Source organism: Anser anser (assembly GCF_964211835.1).
Source record: "Anser anser genome assembly, chromosome: 2".
In the NCBI taxonomy this organism is placed as follows: Eukaryota; Metazoa; Chordata; class Aves; order Anseriformes; family Anatidae; genus Anser; species Anser anser.
The window spans coordinates 20,253,413-20,272,515 of NC_139721.1; the positions used below are offsets into that span (position 1 = coordinate 20,253,413).

At 34.7% G+C, this 19,103-nt stretch overlaps 1 protein-coding gene across 4 annotated transcripts in view; it reads right to left on the bottom strand.

The window, feature by feature from the left end:
- Positions 1-19,103, bottom strand: part of ZFPM2 (zinc finger protein, FOG family member 2) — a 312,841-nt gene that overhangs the window by 210,407 nt on the left and 83,331 nt on the right. For 3 of the 4 annotated variants that reach the window (XM_083822270.1, XM_083822271.1, XM_083822272.1), the window contains one exon: positions 17,949-18,050. In XM_083822270.1, coding sequence (XP_083678396.1) covers positions 17,949-18,050 — 102 coding nt within the window. Of the gene's footprint in view, positions 1-17,948; positions 18,051-18,204; positions 18,304-19,103 lie in introns of all 4 variants that reach the window. The other variant, XM_083822269.1, reaches the window with a different exon arrangement.

Consider the following 19,103-nt stretch of genomic DNA (forward strand, 5'->3'; position numbering starts at 1 on the left):
TTCCACATGGGTGCACGACTTCACTAAAGAAAAGTATTTGAGATATAGACAGGCTTGACTTTGAAGTTAAATTCATACTTATAAGAAATAAACCACGGCCATTGCCTGCTTGCTTTTCAAACATGGGAATTTGGTACAGATTAAAAAAAAAGAGAGAAAAAAAAAAGATTTGGCAACTTGTTTCTATATTAAAACTAAGTCTATATAGATTCATTACTAATAAAGTACAGAATTATGAAGATGAAATGAACTATATCTATGCTAAGTACAGTGGGATTTCATGGTTGTCAGCATACCACACTATAGCCACTGAAAAGTATACATCATGCTTGAGGACTAAGTCTTCTCATGTGCTTATTTTTTTTTTCCCCCTGGCTGAGCAACTGTCCTAGTTCACTTACTGAGAATTCATAAACCTAACAGGTGACCTAAAAAGATTGTTAAAAAATGATATTACAGAAAGAATGAGTGATTGGTTGCAAATATATTTTATGACACATACATAAGATAGATATTTACAGTGTTGTTAATATATTATTGGAAACAGGTATGAAAAATCATGAGGTTAATCTTTCAGTCTGGCCTCTTCTGCTCCATATGGAAAACAAAGATTGATGCATGCTCTGTCCTTTCAATGTGCAAATATCCACAAGTATGTGTGAACAATTTTAACAACTAAGCATCCGAATTCATTACAATTAGCACTTAGTAAACTGTATTGGGGAATTTATTAAAGTCAGTTCTAGTATTTCAGCACAGAAAGGTTTAGACTGGTGTCTGTCTCAGAAATGGAAATACATAATAATTCAAAAACAAACAAGTCTTCAAAGGAAGGCCAATGGCCAAAACTCCATCTTCAAATAATAGTTTTAAATCCTATTTTTGAGAATGAAAAATGTCTTTTGGCTTACATTCCAATCCATTTTGTGCAATTTTGATTAAAATTTATTAGATAACAGAATACCTTTAAATCTGGATGAGAGAGATTTCCTAGTTTATAGCCATCTATAAACTACTATGTGGTTTGAGACACTGCACAATGTGTCAGATTCAAATAAAGATTTCAGATATCATCCAAAGTTGCATAATACAAATTTAATAGGAACCTAATGCTTTGGAAAAGAGATCAAATATTTTTCTAGCAAAATTTCAGAAACAAACTTAAACATTGATAAAGCTCAAATTTGTAAGCAACTGCTTTTCTTGCTGCTGTTTTTAATGTTACAAACCTCTCACTTAAAAAATAAAGTATAACATCAAAAAATACTACATGTATTTATCTCTAAGTTCAGCGGATGAGAAACACCAGCCATAACTATCTCCAATATATTTATTTAACCAAGGCCTAAAATGTTTGTTTCCTCTCTGTATACACATCTTAATAAAAGATAAATAAAGAGGAAAAAAATGATAAGAGGAACAGCAACAACAGTTCCTCTTCCAGTGTCTTCACAGCCCGTGGGGAGCAACTGGATTCTTTACACTGTGTTCATAACTAGAAGTACAAAGACTGGCTGGTGTGGGAGGATACCAAAGAGGGGTAATGTTGCCTTCTCTTTATATATGTATATATATATTTATAGATATATATATACAAACACTTTATATATTTTATATTATATATATATATTATATATATGAACTTATAGCTAGAACCATTCATACTGCAGACATAATGTAAATAAAGCCATAAAGTTATGCTAAAAACAAGAAGAACAACTGAGGTTTAAAATAACAATTGATGTTTAAAATAATAATGTCGAGTGAAAATATCTGGGAGATCTCTGAGTCTAATTAGGCTCTTTTCCCCCAAGTAACATATAAAGTGCCAAAACTTTGATTCATCTACAATATATATCTCCAAGCTTGTACTGTCCTGTTACAAATAGTATGCACAACACACAGCATACAACACTTTTACACAGACTCTGGAGATAAAAATCATCCAGTGAGTCTCAGTTATCTGATTTCAAATTCACTGTCAAGGGGCAATAATTTGTTATTTCAGAACACGAAGAAGAATGATGTCCCTTATTGCACAAAGACATCTCTTTACTTAAGATTACTTCCAAATGCAGCTACTGCTTAAAGGTTCGGAGTCTGATCCTTTTTTTCCATAGCACAACGACAAAAAAAGCTCAGAAGCCAAGGACAGGGAAAGAGCTGATTTAGCATTTTCCCATTCTAAAATCCTCTGTGAAGGGGTTTTAAGTGTGAAGAAGAAGCAAGAATAGTTAGGTAACATGCACTAGAACTAGTTCCGTTATTAACTCTTGCTCTGCAATTTCAGGAAATGTTAGAAAGCAACAGGAAAGTATGGCTTGGGTAGAGGAACAAATGTAATTTTTCATTCTTTATTGATATCATAAAACAGGAAAGGAAAAGACTTGCTATGTTCCATTTGCAAAAACAAAACAAAAATAATAAAAAAATAAAAGTATTATTCCCTATTTCAAGTATAAAGAATCTTGTTCAGAGTTCAACTGTTATTAGTACAGGCTGGCACAGTCATCTCTTTTCCAAAGCATTTATCACATTGGTTTTCATTAGATTCAAAATTGTACCATAAAAATAATATATCTGTATGTCCAAAGACCGTCAAATCCTTCCTTCAAATTCTTGCTTTGTAAAATGGATTTGTGAGATGCTTGGCCAGGACTTCAAAACTCTCCACAGTCCCAGGTAAGCTCACACTTACACTTAACTGTCTTTTAAAACCCTTGTTTAATCGATGCCAGGTCGCCTTGAACTAGCATACCACTACATTAAAGTCCACTTAATGGCATCACCTGTTTCTATCCAGCAGTGTAAATTCCTGTTTGATTAAAAATTACACCCTGCTCCTTCAGATGTGTTTAACTTTATGAACCACTATATGTTAAATAGAGTAAGGTATCTAAACAACTTTGAAGATCTTAATCAAGATGCCTTGGCAATTACTGCAAGTTCACTTCTATCTTGTCTTAGATCACAACTTCAACAGGAAAACTCATGTTAGCTACAACATCTTCTGCATAATCTAACCCCACAAGGTGAGTCAATGCCACAAGGGCCATCAGCAGATAGACTTTCACATTTTCCATAGTATTTGGCCAGGAAAATAGAGCTACAGAGTGTGTACCTGTAACTTAATGATCTATGGACACTCTGAGATGCCTGCAAAGACTGTCATACTTTTACAGAAAATAGCCACAAAATACCCTGGAGATGGTGCCATTTAGATGTTTTCATCCCTGACCCAAGGTACACAGATTTCTTTAAGGATCCCTAACTCTTACTTTCCTCTTACGTAAAAGCTGACTACTCAGATTTTAAGCAAGTAAGAAGCAGCTTACCTAAGTTAATAGGTTAACAGAAGTCCCTAGAGAGGTCACATACAACAGTTCATAACCCAACACCAAAATTATCTTTGAGATTTAAAAAGAGTATTAGTATTTGATGCAAACTTTAACCTGTAACAAAAAAGAAAAATACTACCATAGCTTCTTACACAGTGATCAGATAAAAGGTTTGGGGTTTGGCCATGCATCATTATTCTCAAATATAAAGAAGTTCTCTGAAATACTCTCAGAGTGGCATTTTGTACACTGAGTGTACAAAGGCAACAAAGTACTCACATTTGTTTAAACATGCAGCCACATGCATGTATTTACACACCTGGAGAGAGAGACTACATATATGTTGGCATTTCCAGGAACCTAACATTTTGGAGTCCTTTTTCTTAATAAGCATCACTTAACCTTTCCAAAGCTGAAGGTTTAAGGTCAGATGCAGGCCACTCATTGGCAAAATGTACACAATGGCAAAGTCTTCCTGCCCTATGGATGAAACCTTGTTGAAACACCTTTTCCACAGCATGGCTATGCCCAAGGGGAAATGTCTGACAGTTCTAACCCTTTATGTCCATTGGATGTTCTCTCTCACCTGTAGTCCCAGCACAAAGTAACTGTGAGCTAGATGAAATCACTCCTTCAGACACATCTAGTCCGTAAGGTGTCCTTTCCACCCTTGGTTTTGAGTACACTCTAGCATTGTCTGCCACTGAACCAACATGCTATTACACTTGTGGAAATACACTTCAACATGGCCAGAGTTTTTGTTGTTGTTATTGTTGTTTTTTGAAATAAACGATATGTGCTGCATTTTACAGACAGCTGCATAAAAGGAAAAGCTTTGGCTATGCCACAAGTTACTATGCCACCAAACCATAAGGATTTAACTTTGACTTCTCTCTTTTTTTTCTTTTTTTTTTTTTAATTAATAGACGCATAAGCATAATCCTCCAGGCATGAATGCCGGGAAGGCAAAGCAATGAGAATAAATGTTTAATGCTGTTGAATGGGCATAGCAACTGTACTCCCTGCCTGCAGCTAAATATTGCTACTACAAAGGAGTTCTTTAAGTTATCGCTACTAATAGTTGTTGCTGGGCAGGTATGTATATAGGAACTGTAGTTTAAAAGGCAAGAAAAAAAAAAAAAAGTCTAATCATTTTCTGTTACAGACCAGAGTTCTGCTAAAGAAATTTAATCCTTTTTCCAATATGGAAAGAAGCCAATTGTGTACAAGTTTACTGCAATTTCAATCAGTGTGTGAACTCTAGTAACATCGATTATAATACCATCTTCCTCCTTTCTTAAAAAACAAACAAAAAAACCCTCCCAAATATGCTACTCTGGCTGAATTTTTTTCCCCTCCATCTTTCCCTCCCCCACAACTTGTACCTTCAATACAGCCAGAACTTCCACAGATCAGAGGACACTGTCAGCACAGGCTGACCAATCTCAGAGGTTTTTTTTTTTCCTTTTTTTTTTTTTTCTTTTTTCTTCAAGATACTCCGTGTTAACAGCTTGAGGGGGTTCAATCAGCACTGCTTTGATCTCGGCTGGAACTATAATTATTTAACATTGTTACAAGGATTTCTATAATCCATCCTACCATTAAATCCCTTTTACACCCTCATCTTCTGAAGGCTAATCTGCATCCGTACACTCAGTTTGTCTCTTCAGCTGGTTTCATCAGGCTCTGGCATTCTCCAACATCCAGAGTGATGGTTCTTTTTTTTCTAATGAAATCATTTTCTTTCAAATTGAAAAGCGCAAAAGGTCTTGTGCATTTGCTACCTTTTGATGAGATAGCTATATAACACCAATATAATCCACTGTTTGCTGCAAACTTCCTTCCAATTTCATAAAATTCATTTTCTCTGTGGTGTTTTCATTGAATTGACGATATGTATGCGTGTGTTATATATATAGCTGAGGAAAAAAAAAGTCAAATGAACACCAACAGATGCTCTTTGAAAATACAGCTAAGCCAAGAACAGTAATAGCGTGCTCATTTCTGACTATAGTCTCCTTGATAAATACTGTATGAAACACTGTATCCAAACTTAGAAAGCTAGGTAAATAAATTTTGAGTGAGAGAAAACAGAAATATTTTATAATTACAATGTATGAAAGACCCAAAACACATGGAAAAATGACGTTAACAGAATCAAAGGAAATAAATGACAAAAAGAGAATGAATGCAGAGCAGAGCAAAAATGAGAGCATGAGCAAAGTCAGACCAGGAATATAAAAGGAGATGATCAGAAATTATGAATGATCAAAAGGGAATACAAAGAACAAAAAGATTTCCTTTTTTCTTTTTTATTCAAGGAAACAAAACTTGAAGAGGAAAATGATGTTTTTTCCAGCACATGTACATTGGGGAAACTGACTCATTGCTGCACACATTTTCTGTGACTCATTAGTTAAGCAACCGAAGTGTAAAAGTGGTTGTTCCGCGAAGCACCACTGGACTGTCACCTCAACAAACACTGTACTGTGACCGTGTGCATGTGCAAAGGGGAACACAAGTGCAGGCAGAAAGGCCAGGACGACAGATACAACAGGTAAGACTGAGCCATTATTACAAAAAACTATCATATCAAGGTTAGGTGGGACACTTTGCCTATGAAGTAAACTTACTCAGATAAATAATTTAAAGCCCAATATCTCACAATGCATAACTAAAGGTTAAGTTAATGAAAAACATCATATGTGGACTTGCTTTATTATTACAAATATCGCATAACGAAGGCGAAATATCTCCTAATTTCTAACCTAAACCTCACCTGGTGCATCTTGAGGCCATTCCCTCTAGTCCTATCACTAGTTACCTGTGAGAAGAGGCCGACCCCTGGTTAATCTGAAAAAATGTATTTAGTATGTATTTCTTGCACTGTTCTATGAACTCTTTTTCTTGGACACTTAAGAGATTTTCAGATGCTCAAGAGTATACTTGTTCCTATCTCCCATTCATAACAAAGTATTGGCTGAATACCTCATGACTATGGCTATTGGTCTTTCTCCTATAAAGTAAGTGTAGTTGTGAGTCCTATTCAAACAATATATGCATTTATAAATTAATTAGTAGTTAATAGACTGCTAGCTATTAATAAACTAGGTATTAACTCCATTGCAATCAATGTGTGGATTTTCTGTTTCTTCAACAGGACCAAAAATGTGAATGCAAAGTTTGCCTATCTAAAGATGAAATAATATATTTCTGCCCTCTGTTAAAATTTAAATCAGTGTAAGTAATTGCGGAATTTGGGCATGTAGCTGTCTAACAGTATCCACTCTGTTTATTACCACATTTCTGGGGCGAAGACAATGTTAAACTACCATATTTGATGGCACTCCACCCTACAGACAGAGTTCCCTGAAACCCATCGGGCATCACATGGAGTGATGAGTACTCCAACTGAAGGTGGTCATGTTGAGTTAGAGCAGTCAGCCTCGGTATTTGGTATTCTTTATTTATGCATACAGACTGCTTAATATAGATAAAGCAAAGCCCTGACTGCTGGTGAGCAAAATAAAGTCATATTTCACAGTTATGATGTCATCAAAGGACTATATTTCATGGCTATAACATCTTTGCAAATATATACATTAACTGGTATCCCTAAGGAGCGCTATTTGCTAAGTCTGCCTGAGGTCCAGCAAGGTGGACCTCCTTAAATTCCATTTAATGTACATTAAGATTTGAATATCAAGGAATTCTAAATAGCCTGAGGGTAGAAAAGGCATTCTGAATTTTATACACTGTAGCATACTTGCCATATTACATAAATTTTTCTATATATTATGTGCTTTGTTATCTTCAATTTACTCTTTAAATTTCAGCACACTATTTTCCTTTTATGCATTTATCTGTGCTTATATGCTTTATATATTATATGTAATTACAAAATTACAACTCAAGTGAAACTCATATAATATATAAACTATCATTGATGCAGTACGAGAATTTCAGATCTTGAAAATGGAATTTGATTCCTTTATTCACTCTCAACCAATATCACTGTAATATCAGCCTTAAGCAACGTGGGCTGCTAAAATCATTTGGTTCCATTTTTCCAAAAAGGAAAACTGATAGGATTATTTTCGTGATAAATTAATTTTACCATGTAATTGCAATTATGACTTCTAATTAATAAATGGTTTCAGCCTTACTAACTAGGTCAGCATTTTTCTTTTAAAAATATATCATTTTTCTCTTTAGATAAGCGTCATGATATGTCCAAGCTTTGGGGAAATTCACACAGTGTTTTTCTAGGGCAATGATCCCAGAAGCTGAGAAATGGTGATAGTAATGTGACATCCTTTGCTACATATTTAAGTGATTTTTGTCTTTTTTACAAGAAAAAATAAAAAGCAGATGATGGTAAAAGGCTTTTTAATAGGTAGGATCACGGTTTCTAAGTACTACTGAACTATTATTTAACTTCTTGACTGAGTTCCCCCCCATATGTAGAACACCAAACACTATGAAACCAATGAACCAGCAGAACAATTAATCTACTGCATCACACCTGTCAAAATGCACGTGGCATTGTAAAACATAACAAGAAGAGGCAGAATTGAAGGAGAACAGGTTTTATGTAGTTGGATATATTCTTACTGAAAGTTATTAAAGGAATCTAATGGTTACTTTCAACATCATATAGGACAGAGTTCAATGCTCCTCATTGCCCATTGCTCTGTCAGATACCATGTTCGAAGGTACACCAGTAATATGCAAGAACACTTCTCCAGCATCCTCTAAAGATGTCTTCTGGCATGTGGCATTTTAAATTCTGTATTGCTCTTCTCCTCTTCTCTTCCCTGTCAACAAACTTTTCACACAGTTCTTTGATTCTATGATTCACACATGGCATGATGATATGGAAAAGAAAATTAAGAAAGTTTTAACTACTAAAACAAGGATTAGCAGGACAAGATGAGAGAAAAATAATTTCCTTGGAAGAGGCTCAAAATTTGATGGCTAAAGTATTATGGATATAGTAATTAAACTAAACGCTAGCTCTTATCAGACTGCAACACACCAAATTATCTGTTGTTTTGTTATAGGGTGTTTTTTTTCTTCTGTTAGAAATAGGCATATATTTAGAAAGTACCTTTTAAAGAAAATTTCTGAGAAAAATTGAGATCCAGTACCTACTTTGAAAAGTAATCAATATCAAATACTAAGGAATTCTGTAATTTGGGCAAAAAAGTTTTTTCAAGGAATAAGTCAATGAAAATCCACAAAGTACAAATGACAATACTAGAAATAGTAAACAAAGTTTAAAATTATACATATTTTATCAGAACATAATAAATATGAAGCATTTACAATATTGTATACATTTATATATTAATATAATAATATATTAATAATGTATTATTGTATACATTTATAAACATTGTATACATGACTATATTACACCTAAAAAAACTCTCGGTGAATGCTAATCACGACTGCTTCCCAGATAGTCTCTTTTTTTTTTTTTTTTATTTTAAGAACTAGCATTTATTTATAGATGTAAGCCAAAGATTTCTTGACTGATTAGTAGCTTTGGCACCACAATACAAATACTATATTTCAGATAACTTAATGAAGTCCTTCTTCACACAATGATGTCATTTGAAATTCAGTCTCCTTTAAGAACCACCCATCCCAAAACACATATATGAACCACTCTGGAACATTATGTCCATAATATGCATTATCTTATCTTTCTAAATTATCCATAATAATCCATCATAGTGGTTTTATGCTGATGAAGTACCTTTGATATTAATGAAACTATATCGCCATAAAATCAGAGAAGCACAGACCTGAATCATCCCACTTGAGTATTTTCTTTAAGTAACATATCATTTTTACAACTTCATCCTCAATCCCTGAAATGTATCAGCCAATTTTTCTTCATAAAAAAAACAATAGGCCACTGCATAATCCTGGAATACTTACTCAAGACAAAATTACGAAAAATACTGGAAAGTTTTTCTATCTGTAATCCCCAAGAATATGTTGAGAAGCCAAGTTCAAGTTTTCCAGCATGAATAAATTGTTTGAGGGTCTTGAGGGAGATAAAGGATATAAGGGAGGAAGGGAAAGAGTAAGGTTAAAAAAAAAAAAAAAAAAAAAAAAGCCAAGAACTCAGATGGCCTCTGCACAGCTCTTTTGGAAAGTCTAAACTAACAAGCTGACTGCAGGAAAAACTAGGCACTAGTGCCATTGCGCCGTTAAGGCTTTCCAGACACATAGGCTTTAATTCTTATCTGCCTACCCAAATATATGTACATATAAGTATATATATTACTTTTTTTTTTTTTTTTTTTTTTTTAAACTCTGGGCCACGTTTCTGACTATTTGATTCTGTTTTTTTTTTGTTTGTTTTCTTTCTTCCTTTCTTTCACTGACTCTCATTAGAACATATTTAAATAACTTAAATATATTTTAACTAAACAAAAATGAAGTCTGATTCCATTAAGATAACCATGCTTATTTTTGTCATATTGATGAATAAGTGTTGAATGATTGCATAAAAGTTTACTCCAGCACTTCTCCAGTGATCACCACCATTGCACTTGTATACAAAGGTGGTTTACACACACCCTTGTCTGAAGCCTACATCAAGGAGATAAAGTAAGATCTACTATTCAATCCATATCCTTCCTTTGGGCATGCAATGGTAAAATGGCCTAAAAAATGAAGTAAGATAATTAAAAACCTAAAATAAAATGTGTGTTAATCTGGTATTATTAAGTTAAACGCAAATACTGAGAAAGTCAGGGTCAGAATTTAGACAGGGATATTGCCCTTAGGACACCCTTGCCATCCCATGACCACACTGTTCAGCTTCATTTCCAGACTCAGAATCATTCCGACCTGTGTAATTTTATTGGGTAAATATTCATATCTAGTTTGTCACTGACACATCACACTAAATTTACTTTCAGCAAAAGCTGGTTCTCTCAAATGGAGGTATAATGGCTTCTGGCGATAATGCGTTTGGTTACATTATTTAAAATTTTATGTTATGATGTCTTAACAGAAAGAAAATAAGTGAGGGAGGAGGAAAATACATTCTGAAAATCAAAATATGTTCTTTAATTATATATGCTGAACACAGGACACATAACAGAAACCAAAAGAAAGCTGCCAATTTAAGTAATAAAGGCACTAACATTGCTCAGTAGGTGCTTGCACCCAACTGCTGCACTATTGTGTTGCATGGTAAATAACGCTATGTTGTGCATATAGTTCATTGTATTAACACATCTGTCCTTCAACTGTTCAAGGCAATGTTGCTATGCAGTATTCTGCATGCAATAATCTTAGTTGAATTAACGAGGAAAACACAACAAAGAGCAAAACAGTTGTGAACCAATTACATGTCCCTTTTGATTCTCACCCCATCTGTTTCCCAAAACAGAAATTGTCTCCTAGTCCTTTGCAATTACCGGGGTGTTATATTGCCTTTATGACCACACTACAGTGGAGACAGCTGAAAAGTGCAAAGCTTTCTGCCAGCCTCTGCAGGTCCCTTGGTGCATGAAACTACAAGAAACAATGTATTGTAATGCAGATGTTCATTGATTCCCTGAAGACTTTCACAGACTACGAGTCCTTCACTGTGTGACCTACAGGGATTTGTACTTCACATAATATCCACTATATAGTGTATCATGTCCAAAGTGAAGTACCTAGTGAATCTGATCATTTTTCCCTTGCACATGCCTTTCCCAGCTATCAACTTTTTTCAGAGAACAAGAAGTCTTTTATGCTTGAAACATAAACGCCAATCAAAATAGAATACAATTATAATAATGTGTATCACTTTTCATTCAGAGTCCAGTGCATTTTACAATTCAGGATGATGTTCTTGCCTCATGCTGGACATATACAAGTAGAAAAGAATTTAGGAAGGTCCTGGATCAAATGAAATTGAGTCTACTTAGTCTGAAAACTTGCCCACTTGCAGATTAAGGTAGTAACCAAAGCACAATTTACATCTAAAATACTGAAAATGAAAAGCCATGCTACATCAAGTAAATATTACACAACTGGGTAAATAAAGGCCCAGAAATATTATACAAATGCCATCAAACTAAATGCTAATAGACTTGAAGGTTTTAGATAGTTTCACTTTTCTGAAGCATTTGGACAAGCATTAAAATGAAGTTCTGCATTTGAAAATATTCTAAAAGGCTACTTGTCTGAACAAAATTAAAGCTCTACACATTTAAAATGTATATATGAGAAAACGTTACTTCTAAACTAGATGCATTTCCATAGCACCTAATTTTGAAACACAATTTAAATTTACATATATGTTACTTGCACAAAACAATGTTAAGGAAATGGCATCTCTAATGACAAAACAGTTGAGTGCTTGATAAGGGCTCCAGTAGCCAGTTATTAACTCACTCCTCATTGATATTTTATGTCACAAGTCAAATACGGTATGGTTTATCTCCAAGTTTACAGAATCTTACAATATTTGCACCTTGAACCATGAAATGGATGCCACAGAAGTCACCATAAGAGCAAGTGACTTCAAGATAGTAAATATCTCTTCGTTTTCAATACTTAGTACTGCCTATTGAGGAAACACCTCAATTTTCTTTTAAAGCCTTGGTGACTGCCATTTCTGGTTAGCTGGCATCATTTAATATGGTCAGGAGTGGACATAGAATAAAAATTCTCCTCATGACTTGATTTTATCTATTACACCTACTCAGTAGCTCATGCAACAGCCTGTTTCCTACAAACAGGCTTGCATGTGGGAAAGATGGCTGCAAATATTAGGTTGCTACTTCCATGTTAGTTCACACAACCACTCTCATTTTCTCATCTTTCAGGTTTTTAGAGGGAACAGCCTGGCAACAAGATCAATTGCCTTGCAGAAAAGACAGTTTCTGCACTAGCAACATCTGTTCGAGGGTGTAAAAGAAGGAAGAAAACTTTCCTTCTGGTAAAGGAAAGCTAATTACATGTGCCAAAGGAAAGTTCTGGGCACTAAGGCTAAATAATATGAAATGGGCCACACCTATGTGCTGGGAGACTCCCTTAGCCTTTCAATAGGTTACTGCACACAAATTACCTATGGAGAAGGCTCCCTGCAATGCTCCCTGAAATTTGGGAATTATTTTGGAAGAGTGTCAGCTGGCCTCAACCACAATCATGCCAGGGACATTTTTAGCACTTCACTGGTATGTACTCTTCAGTTTCTGTGACTACTGAATTCACTAACATATGTGTAGCCTAGTTTTCCTTACAGCTCTTAGCCCTGCATCTTCTCTTTAAAAGAGGAACATGCTCATCAGGTTAGAGCAGAGAGGTGGGGCCCTCAGAAGGGTTTGCACCAGCTGCTAAAGCCAGAAGAATAATTCCTCAGTCCCACTACCTCAGCACTGCCCCTGGACAAAAGCACCACATCCTGGTGCTCCTATAAATGCTTGCATGTTATACACTAATACTGACTTTTAAAATATTGTAGATTTAAATACCAGTTTTTACCATCATTTGATGATATAAGAATCTCAGCTTTTGTCACAAAAAATAGGTGGGATGTCTTCAAGAGTTCATGCTTGTAGCAGACATTTGATAGCGAGTCACAATGATGTATGGATAAAGTCACTAAGTACACCACTAAGGTTAAACAAGGTGAATATAATGCAAGAGTACTTGGGGAACAATGGTTTTAGTTAAGCAATCAGACCTCAAATGGAACAATGCCTTGCAGACGTCTGCACTGCTGACAGAGTTTCAGGTAATCAACAGTAAGCTGTGCTATGCGTGAAAAGGCTTGGGAACACCACAGTCCTTGAAGACCTGGTTCAGTTCTAAGTACAAGAGTGAAAATTATTTGAAACACTTAACACACAGGTGTGGTGACCTCCCAAAACAGCTCCAGTATCAGAACCAAACCATGAAGTCAGTGGTTCACTACCATTAGCTCCACCAACCTCAACAGTATTCAAGTGTCAAAATAAGACCTGCAGTCCATGGGTTAAGTTGATGACTATTACCCCCCTACTTTCTGCATGGCCCCCTCTTAGTTCCGAACTAGCGACAGAACCAGATCAAGGTCCACAGAAATCCTCCCCCGCTCCTCTACCCCCCCTCCCAACACCCCGGTATAGGAGCTGGGCTCTCTTCTTTTAATCCAATACCCACTTCACTACAGAAGATTTATTTAGACTGCCTCTTGTTTCATAAAGGGCTCCAAAAGTCTGTAGTGATTTTGACACTTTGTTATAATGTTTCTGTGACCCCCCCCCACCCCTTCCTCACATACCACACCACCACCCAGCCTCATTTTCATATGGATACAAAGCATCGGGATAAAATGATGGTTCATTATAGTGGTACAGAGCTCTTATCTTCATCCGGCAAGAGTCATTTCCTTCCAAAGATTGAAATGCAAATGTGAAAATTAATGATAACTGCATTATCTGATAGCAGAGATAATACCGATTCACTGTCAGAGTAACACACAGTCATTCTATGATTTCCTCTGCTTCTTCACAATATTCTTCTTACTGTCAGACTATATCTATGGTTAACTATGTTTCATGGATTTTTGTTAATTTACATCAAATAGCATTTCCAAGATCTTATATCTACCACATCCCCCAATCAAAAAAGAAACGAAATCAGGACAGTAATCTCCAAGTCCTTCTTAGGGCTGGTTTAAAAAGAAAAGAAAAGAAAAAAAAAAAAAAAAAAAAGACTATCATTAATATCTGTTTCCATCCTGCAGTGGTCTACCACATTCCAATCCATATTATACACTCTTGCTTTGTAACCCAAACTGCTTAGAGTATTACTAAATAATGCAGATTTAGCCCAACAATCAATACATATTTACAGCAATTCTTATGAATGGTTACAGGAAATCTATTCAGAAAAGCTTTTCAAACTACCTTTTGTAACAGGTAAAAATGTGAACCTGGCATGTGAAATGTTCACAGGGATCTTTCTGATCCACATCCTGCTAAAGCAATACTTCAGAATTCACATGAAAGACTGTTTCAGTGCATCTTTTATTAAAAATTCATAGCAGTGTCACACACAGCATATCATTACTTTAAAGCACTATTTAATTTTGTGTTTACTATTTTTCTTACCCTTTCTCATATATTTTAAGAAAAACACCAACTTGCAATGGTAATAAAAAGAAACTACACTGTTATATTTAACCATCGTGTATGTTTTTTTTCTATAGTTCTTTGATATATGTATATGAGTCATGATGAGTCTCCTGAGATTTCACATGAGTTGTGACTTCATCCTGCTCTACTATTATCAATAGTAGAAATTCTGTTGATTTACTGGAGGCAGAATTTTACACATGGGAAACTTTCACTTAATGTGTAGATGAATGTAAACAGTACATAAAAAATAACCATAAAATGACAAAAAGAGTTGTAAGTCTTCTTTTCCATTGCCTTTTTTTTTTTTTTTTCATTTTGGTTATGTGGACAAATCACATTATCTCACTTTCCAGGATAATTTCAGATACATATCAAAAGAACTTCTGACACTGACTTTCAAGACTATCCAACTCACAAATTCAACATGTTCTGCAAGAAAGCTGTGCTCCTATATGGGTGTGAAAGTAATAGCTTATATAGGGAATAAGGATGAAATAATTGATAGTATACTGAATGTGAATTAAGAAGAGTTCTGGTATGGAAGCATGGAACCTCTAGGATATTTCATTCACAGTTCCCCAAGTTAGGCAGGCTTACATAGAATAGATATGCAGTAAAAAAGGGGATGATCCTATTCTTGTGTGATTGATAGTCTGTAGAAGACATGTAGGAGATACTCTTTTTGTTCATTATCTGTTAAAACACTGATCACTAGCTTCATGTGCACTGATAACCTACCAATAATACAAAGGATTATGATATGTATAATACATGCATATTACTATATGCATATACTGTGTGCATCTACACATATCAAGGCATCCATCTGATAACAAACAGTATATTTAAGGCTGTAAAATGATCTCTACTTCCACTTTTAAAGAAAGAAATCTTTTCATATAAAATTTGTTTAAGCCCAGTCTTGCTTTGCAGACTCTATTTTTTTTTCATTGTTATTTTTTTTTTACTTTTGCTGTTGGCCATAAAGGAAAAAGAAACAGGTCCTTTACTGTGTGTCTATACACAGTCTATTGACCTCAGTTTCCATTATTTCAGTTGTCTTCTCATTAAAAAGAACTGCAAAAAAAATAGGACAAAACCAATGAAAACTACAGATAACTTAAAATATATATATATTCAGGTAACAAAGTGACGAAAGAAGGAAGGAGGGAGGGAGGGAGGGAAGGAAGGGAGGAAGGGAGGAAGGGAGGGAGGGAGGGAGGGAGGAAGAGCTCTAAATTTATAAAGAATTTTCCTTGAGTTGTCAAATTGTCACAGTTCAGACTATCCGTCTACCAACTTGCATCATGAAGAACACGTTTCCTTGGTTTCTGAGAGAGCTCTATCTCAGTAGAAAGACCAGATGTAGATTCCATAACAAACTATGACAAGCTACTCATAAAGGTAGCATCTATACTGTGAGCTGGTAAAGTTAAGTAAACCTAAGTTTTTAATGGCTCTTTTTTTCTGCAGTGCTACCACAAACCCCTAAATAAGCAAAATATTTCATGCTTTGGGTTTGTGTTTTTTTTTCAAAGATCTGAAAGAAGTTATCATTTTTCTTGTACTGCATGGCTGAAATTAATTTCTGTTGATTTTTTTTTCTTCTTTTTTTTCTCCGTATCAATAAATAACCAAATTCATTTCAGAAAGCATGCATGATGGAGAGCATGTCATGGAGTCCATATCCATTCCTTTCCAACCTTCATACATATTATTCCCTTTAAAAAATCTGTACTTAAATTAAACAAAGCTCTTCATTTCATGTCATTGGCCAACCATTTGCTGAAGTTAAACCATAACCCATGTCAAAGCAAACAATAAATATGTATTATCAGAATATGTATTACACATCTTACTGTTTGATATCTTGCTGTTTAACTGAACATTTTTTCCAAAAAAAAAGTCATAAAAATGTATCTTTAACATTTCTATAAGATAGCTCATAAAAAAAGACAACAGCCAACACAAACACATTTTCAACTATGTCGAATACTATATTATACACTAAACAATGAACAAAAATGTATCTATTTAAGATAGAATTTATTTATAATGGTTTTTTTTCAAGTCATATGTTAATCAGTGACAGCCTTTAAATCTGCAGTGAAGCTGGAAAAGGTTATTCTGGTCCATCCACGGATGTCTTTTGTATTACTTCAAATGTACTGTAGTGTATTTTATTACAAGATCTTGTTTTCATATAACACCATAGTGCTTTATATAAAGTATCAACTTACTTGTATATTATCATTAAGAACATTTTAAATGACATCATAATAATCAGATTTACTATGTCTTCATTTTCGTTTGCATTATATTTTCCAGGTGCTGGTTTCAGAAAATTACCATTAGCGTTATTCTTTTCCTCATGAAGAGCACACAGTAATTTGCAAAATCAAGCAAGGATGAAAATGTGATTGAAATATACGATTTTTTTTCTAATTAAATATTATTATTGAATTATAAATTATTGATAGAACACTTCTGAAACTCTTTTCTGACATGTTCATCCTTTTTAGGGAAAACGTCTATTAGAGATACAGCTATTCTAAGTGTATGTCTAGCTTCAGATGCACATTTTCCAACAGCACGATTAAAATATATTAAATATAATGGATTTTTAAGGCCCTACCTCGAGTCCATACCCATGAAAACACTGATGAACTTAACTGCAAAATCACCTCATTCAAAAATACAACTGACCCCTTTGTCTTAGGTACTTTTATGATACAACAGCGGTTTTACATATTTATATTGAACAGATATTTGGAAAGTATTCCCATGCTACCATCACTTTTTATACCTTAGCAATACTGTGCTTGTGCCTCCTTAGAAGTGCATAATAGAAAAATATTAACATGAGTTAATGTTTTCCTGTGAACTTCTAACAGCGTATTGACTACAATCTAAGTTTCTCTTCCAACCAGAATCAATGACCAGGTGTGCTAAATGATGTCTATCAAGTTAAAACTGGTAATCAAAGTTCTTGAAAATGTCAGTAGTTTCCACACCTATTTATTAATCTCAACATGCTGCTAAATATAGGCACAAAGCTTGTGGGGGTACAATGGTGTTTGGTTGGTCTGGCCTCAGAAAATATAGCAGAAAAACTTCTATCTTAATACAGCCATGGAACTGGGAGTTTACTGACAAATTTTAATCCTAAAATTTTAAGCATCAAGAACACTTTCCTTTATATCAGGAAGATGTGTAAGACATTCCATGTGAAACAATTTACACAATGGTATAGCCAAAACCGTTTCTTACTCAAGATCTCTCTCTTAGTCCCTATTCATTAATATCTTGAACACCAAAGGATAGTTAAAGAAACAGTTCATTAAAAAACAATACAAGGCAGAACATAGCCAATAAAATAATAATAATAATAATAATAACAACAACAGTAATAAAGGAAATCTCTAGTTTAAGAGATTTCTCATGGCGTTCAGTTGTTTTTTCCTACCTGGCCCATCCCAATCTTCTGCCTCCACAGCAAGCTGCCCTGGTTTTTCTGACCTTGCATCACCCTCAGATTCTGCTGCCTCCTGGATTCCTTCTTCATTGCCTGAAAAAAACAATCCAAGAAGTACCTTTTTGAGATATTTCAATAATGACTTTTAGGCAGTTCTCCTGCAATGTCCAAACAACCGCTTATATGTAAGTGAAAATATATGCATATTGATAAACACAGAGAAAATGGAAAAAAAATGTATTATTACACATGTAAACGTCTGTGAGTTCCCAGTGACAAAAACAAGCTCCAATCCTTCCAGTTCTGTGGAGAGACAAGTCTTGGTAATCAGTGTATACTCCGTAGGCTTAAAAAAAAAAAAAAACAAAGAATCACAACTAGGACCTATTCTGTAAACTTACATACAAAGTCATTAAGTTTATATGCATAAATGAGAGAAATAAATGAGCTCATTACTCCCCAGCTAGAGGGGTGATTAAGGAAAATATTCTTTCACTTAAATGTTTTCTTGAATTGACACCTAACTGTTGCTTATGCTTTGCAGATTAATGACACTGTACAAATACATGGTCTACTAACTATGCTGGCTTTACTGGCAACTAGTGGGAGACCTAATCTATGGTATTTAGGCATTTAAGGAATTTCTACTTAAAGGTTTCAAGCCAGCTACCCTATGACAGCTTTCTCCCCATCAAGCTTAATCTAAAAAAAAATAGCATTTGCAGTGAATTTGAGAATTTTCACCACCAATCTGAGAATATCTGTCTGCCTTCAGAAACTACCTTTTCAAGATAGCACATAGGACATACTGAACATTACAATCAGGTAAATTTTTAGAGGTGGCCACTTAATCATTATTTGGAGAATTATTGGTTGAAAGTGAAATTATTTTGGTTAAAGAAAGTTACTAGTTAAGCTCTATGCAAAAATACTTTGAAATAACCACTACAAACATACAAACTGAAGGCGAGGGGTTCAGATATTAACACAAAATAGTATCGCCACAGTAATGTGCTAAATGATCTGTCAGGCTGCTTATCCCAGCCAGTAATTTGGTGCATTTATAGAATTATTTATTTATTTATTTTTAACTACTAATTAATCCAAAAACCCTTGAATAGGAAGAGATTTTGAAGAATGGGAGAA